Source organism: Phyllostomus hastatus, unplaced genomic scaffold (assembly GCF_019186645.2).
Source record: "Phyllostomus hastatus isolate PE091 unplaced genomic scaffold, TTU_PhHast_1.1 phas_scaffold_501, whole genome shotgun sequence".
In the NCBI taxonomy this organism is placed as follows: Eukaryota; Metazoa; Chordata; class Mammalia; order Chiroptera; family Phyllostomidae; genus Phyllostomus; species Phyllostomus hastatus.
In genome coordinates, this window is record NW_025334033.1 from 46,854,377 (window position 1) to 46,867,808 (window position 13,432).

The window sequence follows — 13,432 nt, forward strand, 5'->3', positions numbered from 1 at the left end:
AATAAAGCCATTAAAAATAATATTTTATACATGCTAATTAACTTTTCTAATAGGTAAAAATAAATATACTATTTTTAAAATCCTCATTCGAGAATGTTTGATTTTAGAAAGAGAGAGGAAGCAAGAGAAAGAAACATCACCATGAGAAATATTGATTGGTGAGTTGCCTCCCATACTTGCTCCTTCTGGGGATGGAACCTGCAACAGAACCTGCAACGTAGCCTATGTACCCTGACCAGGGATTGAACCCACAACCTTCTGGTGTATGGGATGATGGTCCAAACTACTCAGCCACCTGGCCAGGGCTAAATGTATTAACTATTGAAATTTAAATATTCATTCAAGGATCACCTAAAATCAGCTTACATACCCAAACTCTGGCAAGTAGTAACCTAACCCTTGTAACTTAAAATCAAAATTTTTAAAGGACAGAGAATTAAGTAGATAAGAACTGTAACTTCAAAAAAACCCAGATATGTAGCTTCATATTCTCACAATAATCTAAGGGTAACTCCTAAAAGATTAATATTCAGTCCTTTAATTATAAGAAACAATATAATGTAGGGCACCAAAACTGAAAACAGAATTGATTCCTTAATTCCCATTTGAATTAGGATTTTAGTACCTTTAACTCAAAAAGGCTTTAATTCCAACCCTTGAGTATATAAATCCAGACTAAAACAATGAGAAAAGCAATTACTTCTTTCTTGAAACCACGAAAAAGAAAAAAAAAGATGAAAATCAAACACTTCATTAGCAACAGAAGTGCTCAATACGTAAGAAAATAAATGCATCCACTTCTCAACTCAGGATTCGGAAAGCAGTATCCATTAGTGTCTCAAGATTTACTGGGCAAAAAAGTTTCCCTCATCTGAACAATTCCAGCTGTATCTGACAACCCAAATCTATCAGTTACCAGTGAATGAGCACACACCTGCACGTGGCTGACACCTCCTTTCAATGTGGTGACTGAGGGCTGCCGCTTTCAGGAACTCTTAATAATAAAAAATGATTTGGTGTAAGTCAAGTCAGTGATGATTCCTTGAACAATATGGTCATAAAGACAACTTTTTGATGTGTTAATAATGTCTAATGAGATTGGTGGTCATCAGTTAAACCTCACTAGGTTATTTTTAAGCCGAAGTGACAAACCGGGGCAGAATTCTAAATTTGCCAATCTTTGATAGATGCCACTTAGCTGACTGAAGAACAAGTGGGAAAAATAATGTGTATCTATAAATATCCATGTTACCTTATCCTTATCACATGATTTCTATAATTTATCACAGCAATGTTCTCCAAGGCCATCTCTCTGAGCCTTGTTTCTTTCCGACTAAAGCTCACAAGCAAGAGGATTTTTGCTATGTTAAGTACCATAAGCCAGGGGAAAATAAAATATCTGTTGAAGCATCATAAAGCAGAGGGGGAAAATTAAAAAGGGTCAGGTGCTGTTACAAACCAGAAGTAAATGCTCCTAAATGCTAGCTTATTGAGAGCATGATTTATACCTGATTCATCACTGTTCTTCTCATAGCTCCTGTCTTATAAAGAGTATGACTCAAAAACTATTTGTTGAACCAATAAATAGACCAAAGAATAAAATTTAAAACCTTCAAAACAGAAGAAAGCCCAGAAGAAAATTCGAGAATTGATTCCCTAATCACCTTGTCAAAATGTTAAGTACTAAGACAGCTTTTCAAAGTCAGAAATCTGTCCAACCAAGAGCCATATTCCTCCCGATAAACTCACCACTGGACCAAGAAATTCATTCTAATTAAACTCATGAGAAGTTTAATAAAAATCAAACTTTAACTGGCTAAAGCCAAACACTTTACCTATAGGTAGTATGCTCTTGCGTAAATTCATTTACAAAAAAAGATTCTATAATATAAAATGTGATATAACTAATGATTGGGCAACAGGAAAAGATCATTAATTAATGGGTTCAAATTAAGCATATAGTTATTATCATAGCTGTTATTTGATGCTTGAAGATATGATTTGATGACTATACTGGGACTGAGCTTATTCACAAAGCATTTTTAACAGTTCACTTCATTGAGATCTTTTTCAATTTTTCACATTGTACTCTGCCACATACAAATGTTAGATGTTAATGGTGTCAATTTCCTAAAACAGCAATTTTCAACCTCTTTCATGCCATGGCACACAAACTAATTACTAAAATTCTGTGGCACAATAAAAAGTGTATTTTTTGCCAATCCAACAAATAAAGAAATAGGTATAATTTTGCCCTGATCCATGTGGCTCAGTTGGTTGGGCATCGCTCCGCAAAGCAAAAGGTCACTTGGTTCGATTCCTGGTCAGAGTATGAGCAGAGGTTGCAGGTTTTGTCCCTGGTCAGGGTGCATTCAAGAGGCAACCAATTGAAGTTTCTCTCCCTCTTTTTCTCCCTCCCTTTCCCTCTCTCTAAAAATAAACAAATAAATAACATACTTTTTTAAATGTATAATTTTGATTCATTTACACAAGATGGCTATTGTTGTGTTGGATGTTGTCTTTTTTTTTTTTAATTTGACAATCCAAGGGGAAAAGGTCAGTGCTCCTGATTAACCAATCAAGTACTACATGCTTTAAAAATTCTTGCTGTGCACCAGTTGAAAATAACTGTCCTAAAAGCTTTTTGTGAGCTTCAAGTTCAACAATAACAATAACATTTGCAACAGCAGTAGCAACCAGAGCAACAGCATAGGCGAGGCCCTTGTGCTAAGAACTTTACAAATATTTCATTCAGTCCTCTGTGAATGAAATGAGGTACTGCATGCACAGAGGACTGTGAGGTACAACCCTGTGAGGTATTAGTGTCCTTATTACATGGATGAGGAAACAGAGGTTAAGTGACTTGTCAAAGGTAACCCAGTTAGCAAGCAGTTAAGCTGATGTTCACATCCCCCGCCCCCAGCGCCTAACTCCAGGGTTCAAGCGCTTAATCTCTCTATATAGCTGTGGATACTTGAACGATCAATACAGAGACTCACGTCAAATAGCTATCAAACTAAATAGTTATCCCAGTTATAAATAGAAGGCAGAGTTATAATCCAAGTCAGATACACACAGAGCATTCTGACTCGTCTCTCAATCAGATCCCAAAATGTTCATTTTCTTCCCAAAAAGAAAAGACAAATGTAGCAAACATATAAAGGACTCCATTCTAGGGAAAAGAAGAAACAAGAGGAGCCAGTGAAGGCAATGGAAGGTACTAGATGCAACCCAAAACTTAAAAGGTAAACCCAGGATATCCCCTAGATATGTACTAACATAACATCCATGATGTTGTTGGGATGTCTAGTTCTTGCAACTAGAACTTCAACATATATTGCTCTCCATCCCTCAAAAAAAACTAACGCATAAATATTTTAAGAAGAGGCTGCAAGCATCAAGCACAAACTGTTCCTTATAAAAACTAATGTTCATTCAAACCCATGTAGTTTACAAAGTACCTTTACATATAACATTTCACCGAATACTACTACCCTGTTAGGTAGTGAGAGCAATTTGTTATCCCCATTTTACAGATGAGGAATGAAGAGATTTACCTTCAGACTACTTGTGACTGCTCGAGCCTCCAACCCCTATCATGTGGCACCAAATCCCAGGTTCCTTCCACACCACACTGTGCCTCCTCATTCCACATCAAAAGGTCGTAACTATCCTGTCTGCCCTGTTTGTACAGGCTCATTACTGATACTGTAAGAACAAGTGTCATCTAATAATGACACCACAAGTTATAAAGGGAAAGAAAACAAACTCAGCATTTTCTCTGAGAGGCCTGGCACTCTGTTTAACTCCCAACCTAAACTTTGCCTAATGTAGTTCTCACACCAGCCCTTCAGTAAGTGCTGATATTCCCATTGCCCAGTTCAAGAAACAGACCCAGAGAGGCTCAGCAATTGGCCTAAAGTCACACGTTAAATGACACAGCAGTGATTTTTACCATGTGTATGCTATGCCACACTGCCTTACATGCTATTACAGTAATGTCCTTTTCTGATCAACAGCAAAGAAAGTTACTATTTAGGTTAAAATATTTTAATGCTTTAAAAAGTAAAAAAACCATCCTGCCACTTGTTGCTGTCACAATCTCACTTAGCTGATCACCTTTTCTCCCTCCTGATTTTCTCTGGTTTACTCTTAATATCTGCGGGCTTCACTGTGCCCTGGAAAGAGCTAGCTGTTCGAACAAAAGCAATGACGTAGCCTTAACAAATAGCGTTTTATAAAGCCACAGGAATCATGCACATATTATTTTTGCCCTAGGTCTAATTTAATTCTGTCAAGTAGTATGTGTCAGTTAGAAGAAATAGGAGCCTGAGCAGTTAGGAAATGAGAAGAATGAGCAAACTATGAACAATCATTATAACCACCACTTTCTGAGGACTTTAACCAATCCAGACAAGATATAAGAACAAAATGCATAAAAGTAATCTCATTACCATCCTAGAAATCTGGCCACCCACCACCTTACCATGAAGCATTAGGGACAGACAGCATTAACCTCAAAATACTATGTGCCTTTCCCCTCAGGTGTTAACTACTAAAGAACAATGACAGATAAAATGTAAACATGACACTATAAATAGTTTTAAATACAGAAAGATTGTAGAGAGACACCCCAGAACAAAATTTAATTAGCATTAACAAGTTAAGCTGTATTTCTTATTCCTAGAGGGGGCTTCCTTATCTGAAGCAAACAGGAGGAACATTCTGTTAGCCCAAGTTGTAGTCAATGGAATTTGAATAGCTAAAAAGGATTTTAAGCAAAATTCTATGTTCTGGGAACAAATAAGAAAACCTAAGTCTATCTGAGCTAAACTGGAGGGGTGGGTGGAAAAGCCAGCTGGAAGGACTAAAAACAGGGTAGCAGTAGATAAAAACGAAACAGGAAGAACTGAGCTACAGGAAGTATGAGGGGAAGGAGGAGGAATAGGGGCAAAGAAGGCTGGAATCCAGAAAATACTGCTGGATATGGGCAAGTCAGACCTAGAAAAGGAAGGAAACAAATGCCTAGAACCAGGCTTGTTAGAGCCTGCCCTGCGGAAAGGACCTCAGCTTCCACAGACTAAAACTAAGATAAAGTAAATAAACTGGTCAAGACTAGAGAATGCAGAGTTCATTTAAGACACGGAGGGAATTCCTGAACAAGGATCACTATAACCGGTAGAGAACGGAGGCAACTTTTTAGAAAATGTTAACTTTAAATGGGTAAATTGTATGACATGTGAATAATATCTGAATAAACCTGTTATATTTAAAAAGTGTGTTAAATTGGGCAATGTACGACTATACTTATGATTTAATTGAAATGATTAGTTCAGTCTATAAATGAGCGCCCCTCACCCGGCCCCCAGTCCCTAACCACTAGGGTGAGTTTACTTGTGTCTGGGAGCATCTGCTGGACTACATTAGTCTGGAAAGGAGACAGGATTATTATGAATACAGAAGCAGCAGTTGAAGAGGGAGGAACTGGGAGATTTTAGAGACCTTCCCTCATTTTGCCTTCGGAATTTTTGGCCCGGTGGGGCAAGAAAGCTTTTGTTTGGGGTATGCCTTGAAGTGGATGATCAGGTTTCTTCCGGGGATTATCTAGGGCCAAAATCTACCTAGTCAAAGAGAAAACGATCTGGGATGAAAAGTCAAGTCAGTTCTGGAGAAACCCTGAATGTTCACCATGAAATGATCACACGTCTCATCTCTGCTATCCTCAAATTGGACTGCATACTCCGTGTCACCTCGACTGATAATCACGAAGAAAGGCCGATGCTTTGCCATGATCCCAGAAGTTTCTGGCGAGCTGCCCACTGACGTAAATTACAAAATCATTCGGGGACCAGCCTGGGTGAAGGGAAGCGCCACGTCCAGCGCTGGACTCCCTGCTCCTCTCAATACAGGAAAAGGGACGAGGAGGGCAGAAGGCTAGCGGGAACACTAGATCGATCACCCGTATTCGCCCTCCTCCGTTTGGCTGAATTTCGGGGAGCCGCCCCCAGCGTACCTCCATCCCTACTCGCCCGCCTTGGGTCCGCGAGACTCGGGAGGAGGAGGGCGGCGGCGAGCGCCCCCTCGAGCCCCAGGAGCACCTCCCCCGGGGCAGCTGTCGCCGCGGCTGGCCCGGCCTGGGCCTCCCCGGGAGCAATAGGCTATCGATTCAGCTGCCTGTCGCTAGGAGCCCCGGGAGAGCGAGGCCTACATCGCCCGGCCGGAGCCCCGGCCTCGATTTCGCCACTTTCCCCACACCGGCGGCGGAGCCGGGAGCAACGCAGCCCAATAGGGCGGGAGGGAGGAGGAGCGGAGACCACCTGCAACGGCAGCAGCGGGGAGGGGTTTGCGGGCGCGGGGCTCCCGCCAACTAGTCTCCAGGGGTCGCCTAGTCGCCACCCACTGCCTCACAAGTTGCGCATTCAAGTTCAGGCCGGCTCCTTTTCACCTCCAGAGCCCTCGACACTCCCGAAACCATAATAAAAACATGACGAAAGGAAATGGAGCTGGGCCCGTAAGGGCGCCGAGGGGGGCGGCCAACTGCGACCCACCGCCAGTCACTTCCCCTCTGCTCAGCCAGCCAGCCCCCAACCCCTCCGGCGGCCAGCCCTGTCACCGCCCTGCCCCAAGGCCCCTGCCCCCAGGACACCGGCGAGGAGGGCTCGAGCTCCGCCTAGCCTCGGGCGCGCCTCGGCCTCCTCCCCCTCCAATCCCCAAAATGCCCCCACACCTTTTCAAGTACGCGGAGGAAGAGTTTCACATCAAACTTTGTCAAGCGATAACCTCGCCCCCCTCCCAACCCACACTTTCGGGGCACTCGGCAGGAGAGATCACTTTACACTTGGGATGAAGAGAATTAAGGATCTGTCAACCATTTTGGGTCTTTTTTATAAAGACATCCTCTCCTTCCCCTCCCTCCCTCCCCTTGCAATGGTTTTAATTTGACACCAACCCTTCCCACCGCATAAGGGGGGGTTAGGCGGGAGGAGGTGGGGACGGAGGGCAGGAGGAGGGTGGTGAGGGAGAGCGAAACGGGGAGGTTGGAAAGGGGCCGGGAGGCGCGGGGAGGGGAAGGGGGTTGATTTACCTGAGACCAGCCACTGGCCTCCATTGTTGGAGAATTCAATGGCATTGACACAGCCGAAGTGGCCGAGGAGGTCCTTCTTGTAGAGGTTTCTGCAGCCTCGCAGACGTCTCCGCTGAAAGTCCTGAGTGAGCAGGGGGTCCCCATGCAAGCCCCGCTGGGACAAGAAGCCCACCACTGACCTCATGCTGCCCCCCAGGCCAGCTCTCCTCTTCATCCTGGAACCGCCGCCGCCGCTCGCGCCGCCGCCCCTCCCTCGGCCTCACGCGCGGCCGCAGCGCTCCCCCCACCCAGCCCTCCCCCCGCGCTGCGATCCGGATGGTTCTTTAACCAGCCATGGCAGACGGAGCGAGGTGTGCAGACACTCGGTGGCGTTCGCGGCTTCCTGATGGTCCCCTCCCTCCCCTCTCCCCCGCTCCTCCAGGCTCCTCCCTCTGCTTCTCCGCCTCCTGCAGCAGCTGATCCCCAGCTGTGGCCGCGCTTCCGCGGGCCGCAGGCGCCGGGAGAACGCGGGCGGCGGCTGCCCCTCCCCCGCCGCGGGCTGGCCGGAAGAACGCGGGCGGCGGCTCAGTTTTCCCGCCGCAGCTCCACCTCGCGCAAGGACCCAGGTGGCGCTGGGCGGAGGCGCCGCGGCACCCCCCTGATCGCTGCACTCTGTTAAGTTGAAGGCGCGTAACAATCAAAGTGGCTGTGGGGCTGCGGGCTCGCCTTGCTCCCCCGGTGGCCGGCGGCCCATCGCCTACTGGAGGCCCAGTGCCGGGACGAGTTCAGCTCCCGGGTCTTTTTTTTCGGTCGGGAAAACGCAGCCCGAGGGGGCAAAGAGATGAGGGAGGACTGCGGGCGGAGGCTCCGGTCGTCTTCCCTCAGTTCCTCTCCTGCGGTGGCCCGAACCTTGTCCAAGGGAAGGGACCCAGGAGTTAGGACTGGACTCGGGGTAAGGTTGCTTGGGGATTTTGTGGGTGCATCCGTTCCCACCCCCACCAAATAAATTTTTAACACTGCCCCCCTTAATTCTGTGCCCTAATTCTCCCTTCAGCCATTCAGGAAAAAAGACTAAATTGTACCGTCTGGTAGATAGGTAATAGAGCGGTATATGGGAAAAAGGGTGGGGGAGGAGAGTTCTTAAAGAAACGAAAAAAATATGCCCAAACCGAGTGGAGTAAGCTCTGAGAAACAGGAAGTACTTGGGTCCATTAGTTCCAAGTACATTTGCAAGACACAAGAAGCGTTATTCGGAAATAGGAATGTGCATTTTATTTCTTTGGGTGCGGTGAGGTCCTCTTCTGGGTCTTAAGTGTGCGTCTCTGAAGCTGTACAGCTGTTAACCAGCTGCTGGTTGCAGGCCAGAAGTAGCTGCACTTCAGTAGGCTAGGAACGATCCTTGGCCTTGACCCCAGTGAAGTGAGTGGAGTCAAGTGCTTTGGAATTCTACCAGATACAGCAAAAAGCCCCCTTTTCAGTGCATTGTCCTTTTCCTATTAGCTATCCTGTCACTGAATGGTAATAAGCTATTAGAATAGGCGGGTGTCAGTTTTGCCCTTTGAATTTCACAGGGATGACAAATGCATCCTCTGTGCTAGAGATGGCATATGGGTAGTCAGTCGTGTACACCACCATAAAAGATGAGCTGAGCATGGAAGAGGTTGGTTCACCCATCAAGAAAAATCACCTACTTCTACTTTTTGGACAATGACAATGATAAGATTACTAATGTACTAATGACAAATATGCAAATAAATGTTCAACTTAAAAGTCAGTATTATCACAAATATTGCTGAAGTTAATAGCAATTCACCAAATTCCAGAAATTATGGTTTAAATGGAACATTATTTTACCAAATAGGAAAATGGATAGTGCTTTAAAATTTTTTTTTATTCTCAGGATGCTTCATCATGTTTATTCATTATAATAGCTCTATAAGAATCAGTAGTATACCATCTTGGTCAAAGATTTAAAACACTCAACATCTTTGTGTATCAATAACATAATGTGTAATTAATCATTTTGTGACTGTATCATAGTGTCCTTCATTCTGCTATAAGCTCTTTGAGAGCAAGGACCATATCTGTTCTGCCCAGGGGTTCATACATCCAGAGCCAACACATGCCGGCATTTAGTGGCCACTAAGTACGTTAATGAACTTATGGAGTGGAGAGGAATTTGGAAAGGAAGGTAATGACTTCAGGTGTGGGATGTGTTGAGGTTGAGGATCTGTGCTTCATTCCAGTGGAGAAAAGGCCAGTTTCCCATCTCAGTGTTTCTTTGCTTGACATACTCATTCCGCACATTAAAAAAATGGAGTCTCTGGCTCCTTTCAATTCATAGGACATCATTTATACCTATCTGATTTGCCTGGGATAGGGGATAAGGGCATAGTAATGGTGTGATTGAAGTGGCCTTCACTCTGACAATATTTAAGACACACTCTCCCCTCTTCAGCATTTATCTCTTCTCCACAACTTTATATGAGACTTGATTTTCCCCAGTCTCTGGAATAACTGCACCATTTACCCTAAAAATAGACCAGGACCTGGTCACATGCCAGTCCAATTCTAGGATTTTGCTGGAAATGTCCTTAACTTGCAGTGACCAGCCAGGACAGGTATGTAGGACTACTCAGTCTGTTCCCATCCTACAGCTAGTCTGGATGCTCTTTGTAAGAGTCCATGAAACCTTTTTCTCCTCATTCCCGTAATTAGGTTGCCAGATAAAATACAGGATACCAAATTCAATTTGAATTTTAGATTAACAATGAATAATTATTTTAGTAGAAGTATATCCAAAATATACTAAAATAATTATCGTCTATCTGAAATTCAAATTAAATTGGACATCCTTTATTTTTATTTGCTAAATCTGGCAACCCTACCTATAATATAACTCAAGTTTAAAAGATTAAGCCCCATGGTATCTACTTGCTTTTATTAAGAATTTAATATACTCCCTTGGGTCATGTATTGCAAACTAATAATATTGTACATAACTATATAACACAAACATTTAATCAACTTCACTGACCATATGAGTGCGGCCTTTCTGATATGGGCATTTATAGTGAAAAGGCCAGTGTACTTAGCTTAAAAATAGCAAATGGAAGTGGACTCCTGAGTAATCTCTCCACTGCATAGCATGTGTGGAGGAGGGAGAAGAGTGAAAAATTCCTGATTTTCTTACTGAGGCCAGAAACTTCTATAAATTAACATTCACACTCAGGAAGCCCTGTTTTATTCATTCATGCTGGAAAAACTACGATATTGATCCATCCTTTCTAATTGTTCCACCAAGGATGAAATACTGACCAGATGTTGAGTTCCCCAAAATTCATATACTCTTTGACTTCTCTTTTGCTTGGCCCTGGTATCACTGAAAAAAGAGTAAAAAACCTTTAGAAACTGACTAAATGCTAAGGAAAAATCTCAAACATTAGAAATTGTTTTTTAAAAGGCTAAGAAAATACCCCTGGCTGGTGTAGCTCAGTGGATTGAGCGCGGGCTGGGAACCAAAGTGTCCCAGGTTCAATTCCCAGCCAGGGTACATTCCTGGGTTGCAGGCCATAACCCCCAGCAACCGCACATTGATGTTTCTCTCTCTCTCTCTATCTCCCTCCCTTCCCTCTCTAAAAAATAAATAAATAAAATATTTAAAAAAAAAAGGCTAAGAAAATAAAACAAAGAATAAATTTAAAAATAACTAAGAAAATACCAAGCCTCTTTTCAAATATTTACTAAATCTTAGCATATTAAGAACTACTTATGTATACTAATATGCTCAGAATTTTTGCATTTAAAAATCCTTTGAACTTTAAAATGAGCTGCTAGCCCTGACCAGTGTGGCTCAGTTGGTTGGGCATCATCCCTCAAGGTGAAGAGTCACCTGTTCAATTCTCCCATCAGGGCACATGTCTGAATTGCAGGTTTGGTCCCCGGTCAGTCACCTACGAGAGGCAGCCGATTGATGTTCCTCTTGCATCGATGTTTTGCTCCCTCTCTTTTCCATCCCTCCCCCTCTCTCTAAAATTAATTAATAAAGTCTTAAAAAATAAAATAAACTGCTACTCATAAATAAGAGACATTAATTCAGACAAATAATACATATTTGACACATACTTTAACTGTATTGTCATTTAAATTTTAAAGGATAAATTATTATCCCTTAATGATGTGGGAGAGAAGCATCAGTTGGTTGCCTCCCACATGTGCCCCGACCCGGGCTTGAACCCACAACATTTTGCTATATGAGGCGACCAACCAACTGAACCACCTGGCCAGGGCTCTCATTCATTTTTTTAAAGGGGGCATTTTTCACAGGTCTTGATGTGAATACCCAGGCTGTGAAGTAATTGAATTTAGCAGTTAGATTGAATTCAGAATATTTGTTACTAGAATTTTCAAATTACATTCCAACTGACTTTCCAGACATTTGGTTCAAGTTTGCCATGCATAATTCTTCATGATGAACAAAGAAATCTAGTTTGAAATAACCTTTATGGAGTGGAAACTGATAGAAATTCTCAATGGTCAGGATTTGTCATGTGATATTTACTCAGTAATATTCTTGTACTATTCTATGCCAATCACCTGGGTTTTATATATTTGAAGTTTTCTTGGCAGAAATCATTATGAGCCAGCTGTTTTTACTTATTTTTAATTTTAGGCTTCCGCATGAATAACCCCTGGTGAATGGCACAAGAAACTGATGAAAAACAGTATTGTTTAGTGTAACAGGTATGTAGTTATGTAGCCAAGATTTCTTTTCCAGAGATGATCCTATGGATATAGAATGTTTATTAAGCATCTTCAATGTGCTAAGTACCTTTTAGAAAATAACATTGTATAATAATTCTTCCCCAAAGTAAAATATGTCCAAGGAAAAGCAAGAAGATTCTTTGATACGGAGGTCAAATTTAAATGGTCTCTACAGGTTCAGTGGTGATCAATGACAGGTTCCTAGGAAATGAGCTGACCACAGCATGTGTTTCTATCCTTCGGAATGAACTGCATGAATTCATGTTGTAAATATAATCAGCATTACTGACTAAGATCCCATTTAAATTGTAGCTAATGATATATCTGGCTATCTATGAGCTTGCTGGAAAATAAGCATTATTCAAATCACAAAATTATAAAGCCCATGAAATTTTAGAAATCACCTGGTCAAATCCCTTTACCACTCATATTACTTTTGTTTTGTTTTATTTAATGCAAGACTCAGTTTATATTTATTGAATAGTATTTTTTTTTATCCTCACCTGGGAACTTTTCTTTTTCATTGCTTTTAGAGAGAGAAGAAGGGAGGAGGAGGAGGGAGAGAGGAACTTCAATTGTGCCTTCCGTATGAGCCCAGACCAGGGTTCTAATCCACGACCTAGTTATGTGCTCTGACTGGCGCCTATCAGTTACAGGGCAATGCTCCAACCAACTGAGCCACACTGGCCAGGGACGAATATTATTATATAGTTGGCTGGGTTTATTCCAACATGAAACTAATTTTCAGTCCCATTCAATTTTATTGAAATTCAGCTGATTTTTATTATTTTTCAAGGTATACAATCAGTTGCATTTGCAAATTAATCAGAAGCTGTTATACTTTTAACAAATATATTTAGAATACACCAAATATCTTTTATTTGGAATATTCTTAAACACAGTTGAAAACTATTCCTGAGGTTTTATGTGTACAAATATGAGTATTTTTAGAAGCAACATCTCTACTTTTTGGCAAGAAGAACCCCACCAAAATAGAAACACTTCTAAATATCATTTTTCAAAATACTCATTTGCAATCGTTTTCAAAAAGCAGTTTTCTGACTTGTTGCACTAATAACTTTATCTTCAAGGAACAGTTTAAAACACTGTTTTCTAGTACCTATAAAGAAGTATATTATTGATAGCCACTTTATCATCATCGAATAAATCAGCAAAATTTGAATGCACTTGTCTTTTTGTAAAAGACAAGTGCAAGTTATTTATAGGTTCTGACAACTATTTTAATGCTCAGACAAGAAACACCAGCAAGTCCCTGAGTGAAGCCAAATACCTTTGTCATTCATCAATCCATGTTTCATCACAGACCACTGCAGTATGAAGGTGGTGCTACATAAAAATCTTTCTTCCACAAAAATGAACATGTTGACACTATCCCTTAATCATGAAAAAGTAATACTGGCAGGCACCACCATCAATTCATTTGCACTATGGAACTCCTGTGTGTCCCTCAAGATACCAAAATGAGCCCTGGCTGGTGTGGCTCAGTGGATTGAGCACCAGCCTGTGAACCAAAGGGTTGACGGCTTGATTGCTGGTGGGGCACATGCCTGAGTTGTGGGCCAGGTTCCCAGTGGGGGGCACACA

At 42.3% G+C, this 13,432-nt stretch overlaps 1 protein-coding gene across 3 annotated transcripts in view; it reads right to left on the minus strand.

Annotated features, from left to right (window-relative positions):
- The window catches only part of DCAF5 (DDB1 and CUL4 associated factor 5), a 98,510-nt gene extending 91,085 nt beyond the window's left edge, over window positions 1–7,425 (minus strand). The window contains exon 1 of one of the 3 annotated variants that reach the window (XM_045822543.1): window positions 7,085–7,425. In XM_045822543.1, the coding sequence (XP_045678499.1) occupies window positions 7,085–7,298 (214 nt within the window). In that variant the 5' untranslated portion in view covers window positions 7,299–7,425. The remainder of the gene's footprint in view (window positions 1–7,084) is intronic. The other 2 variants (XM_045822542.1, XM_045822544.1) reach the window with 2 other exon arrangements.
- Window positions 7,426–13,432: the final 6,007 nt, after the last annotated feature.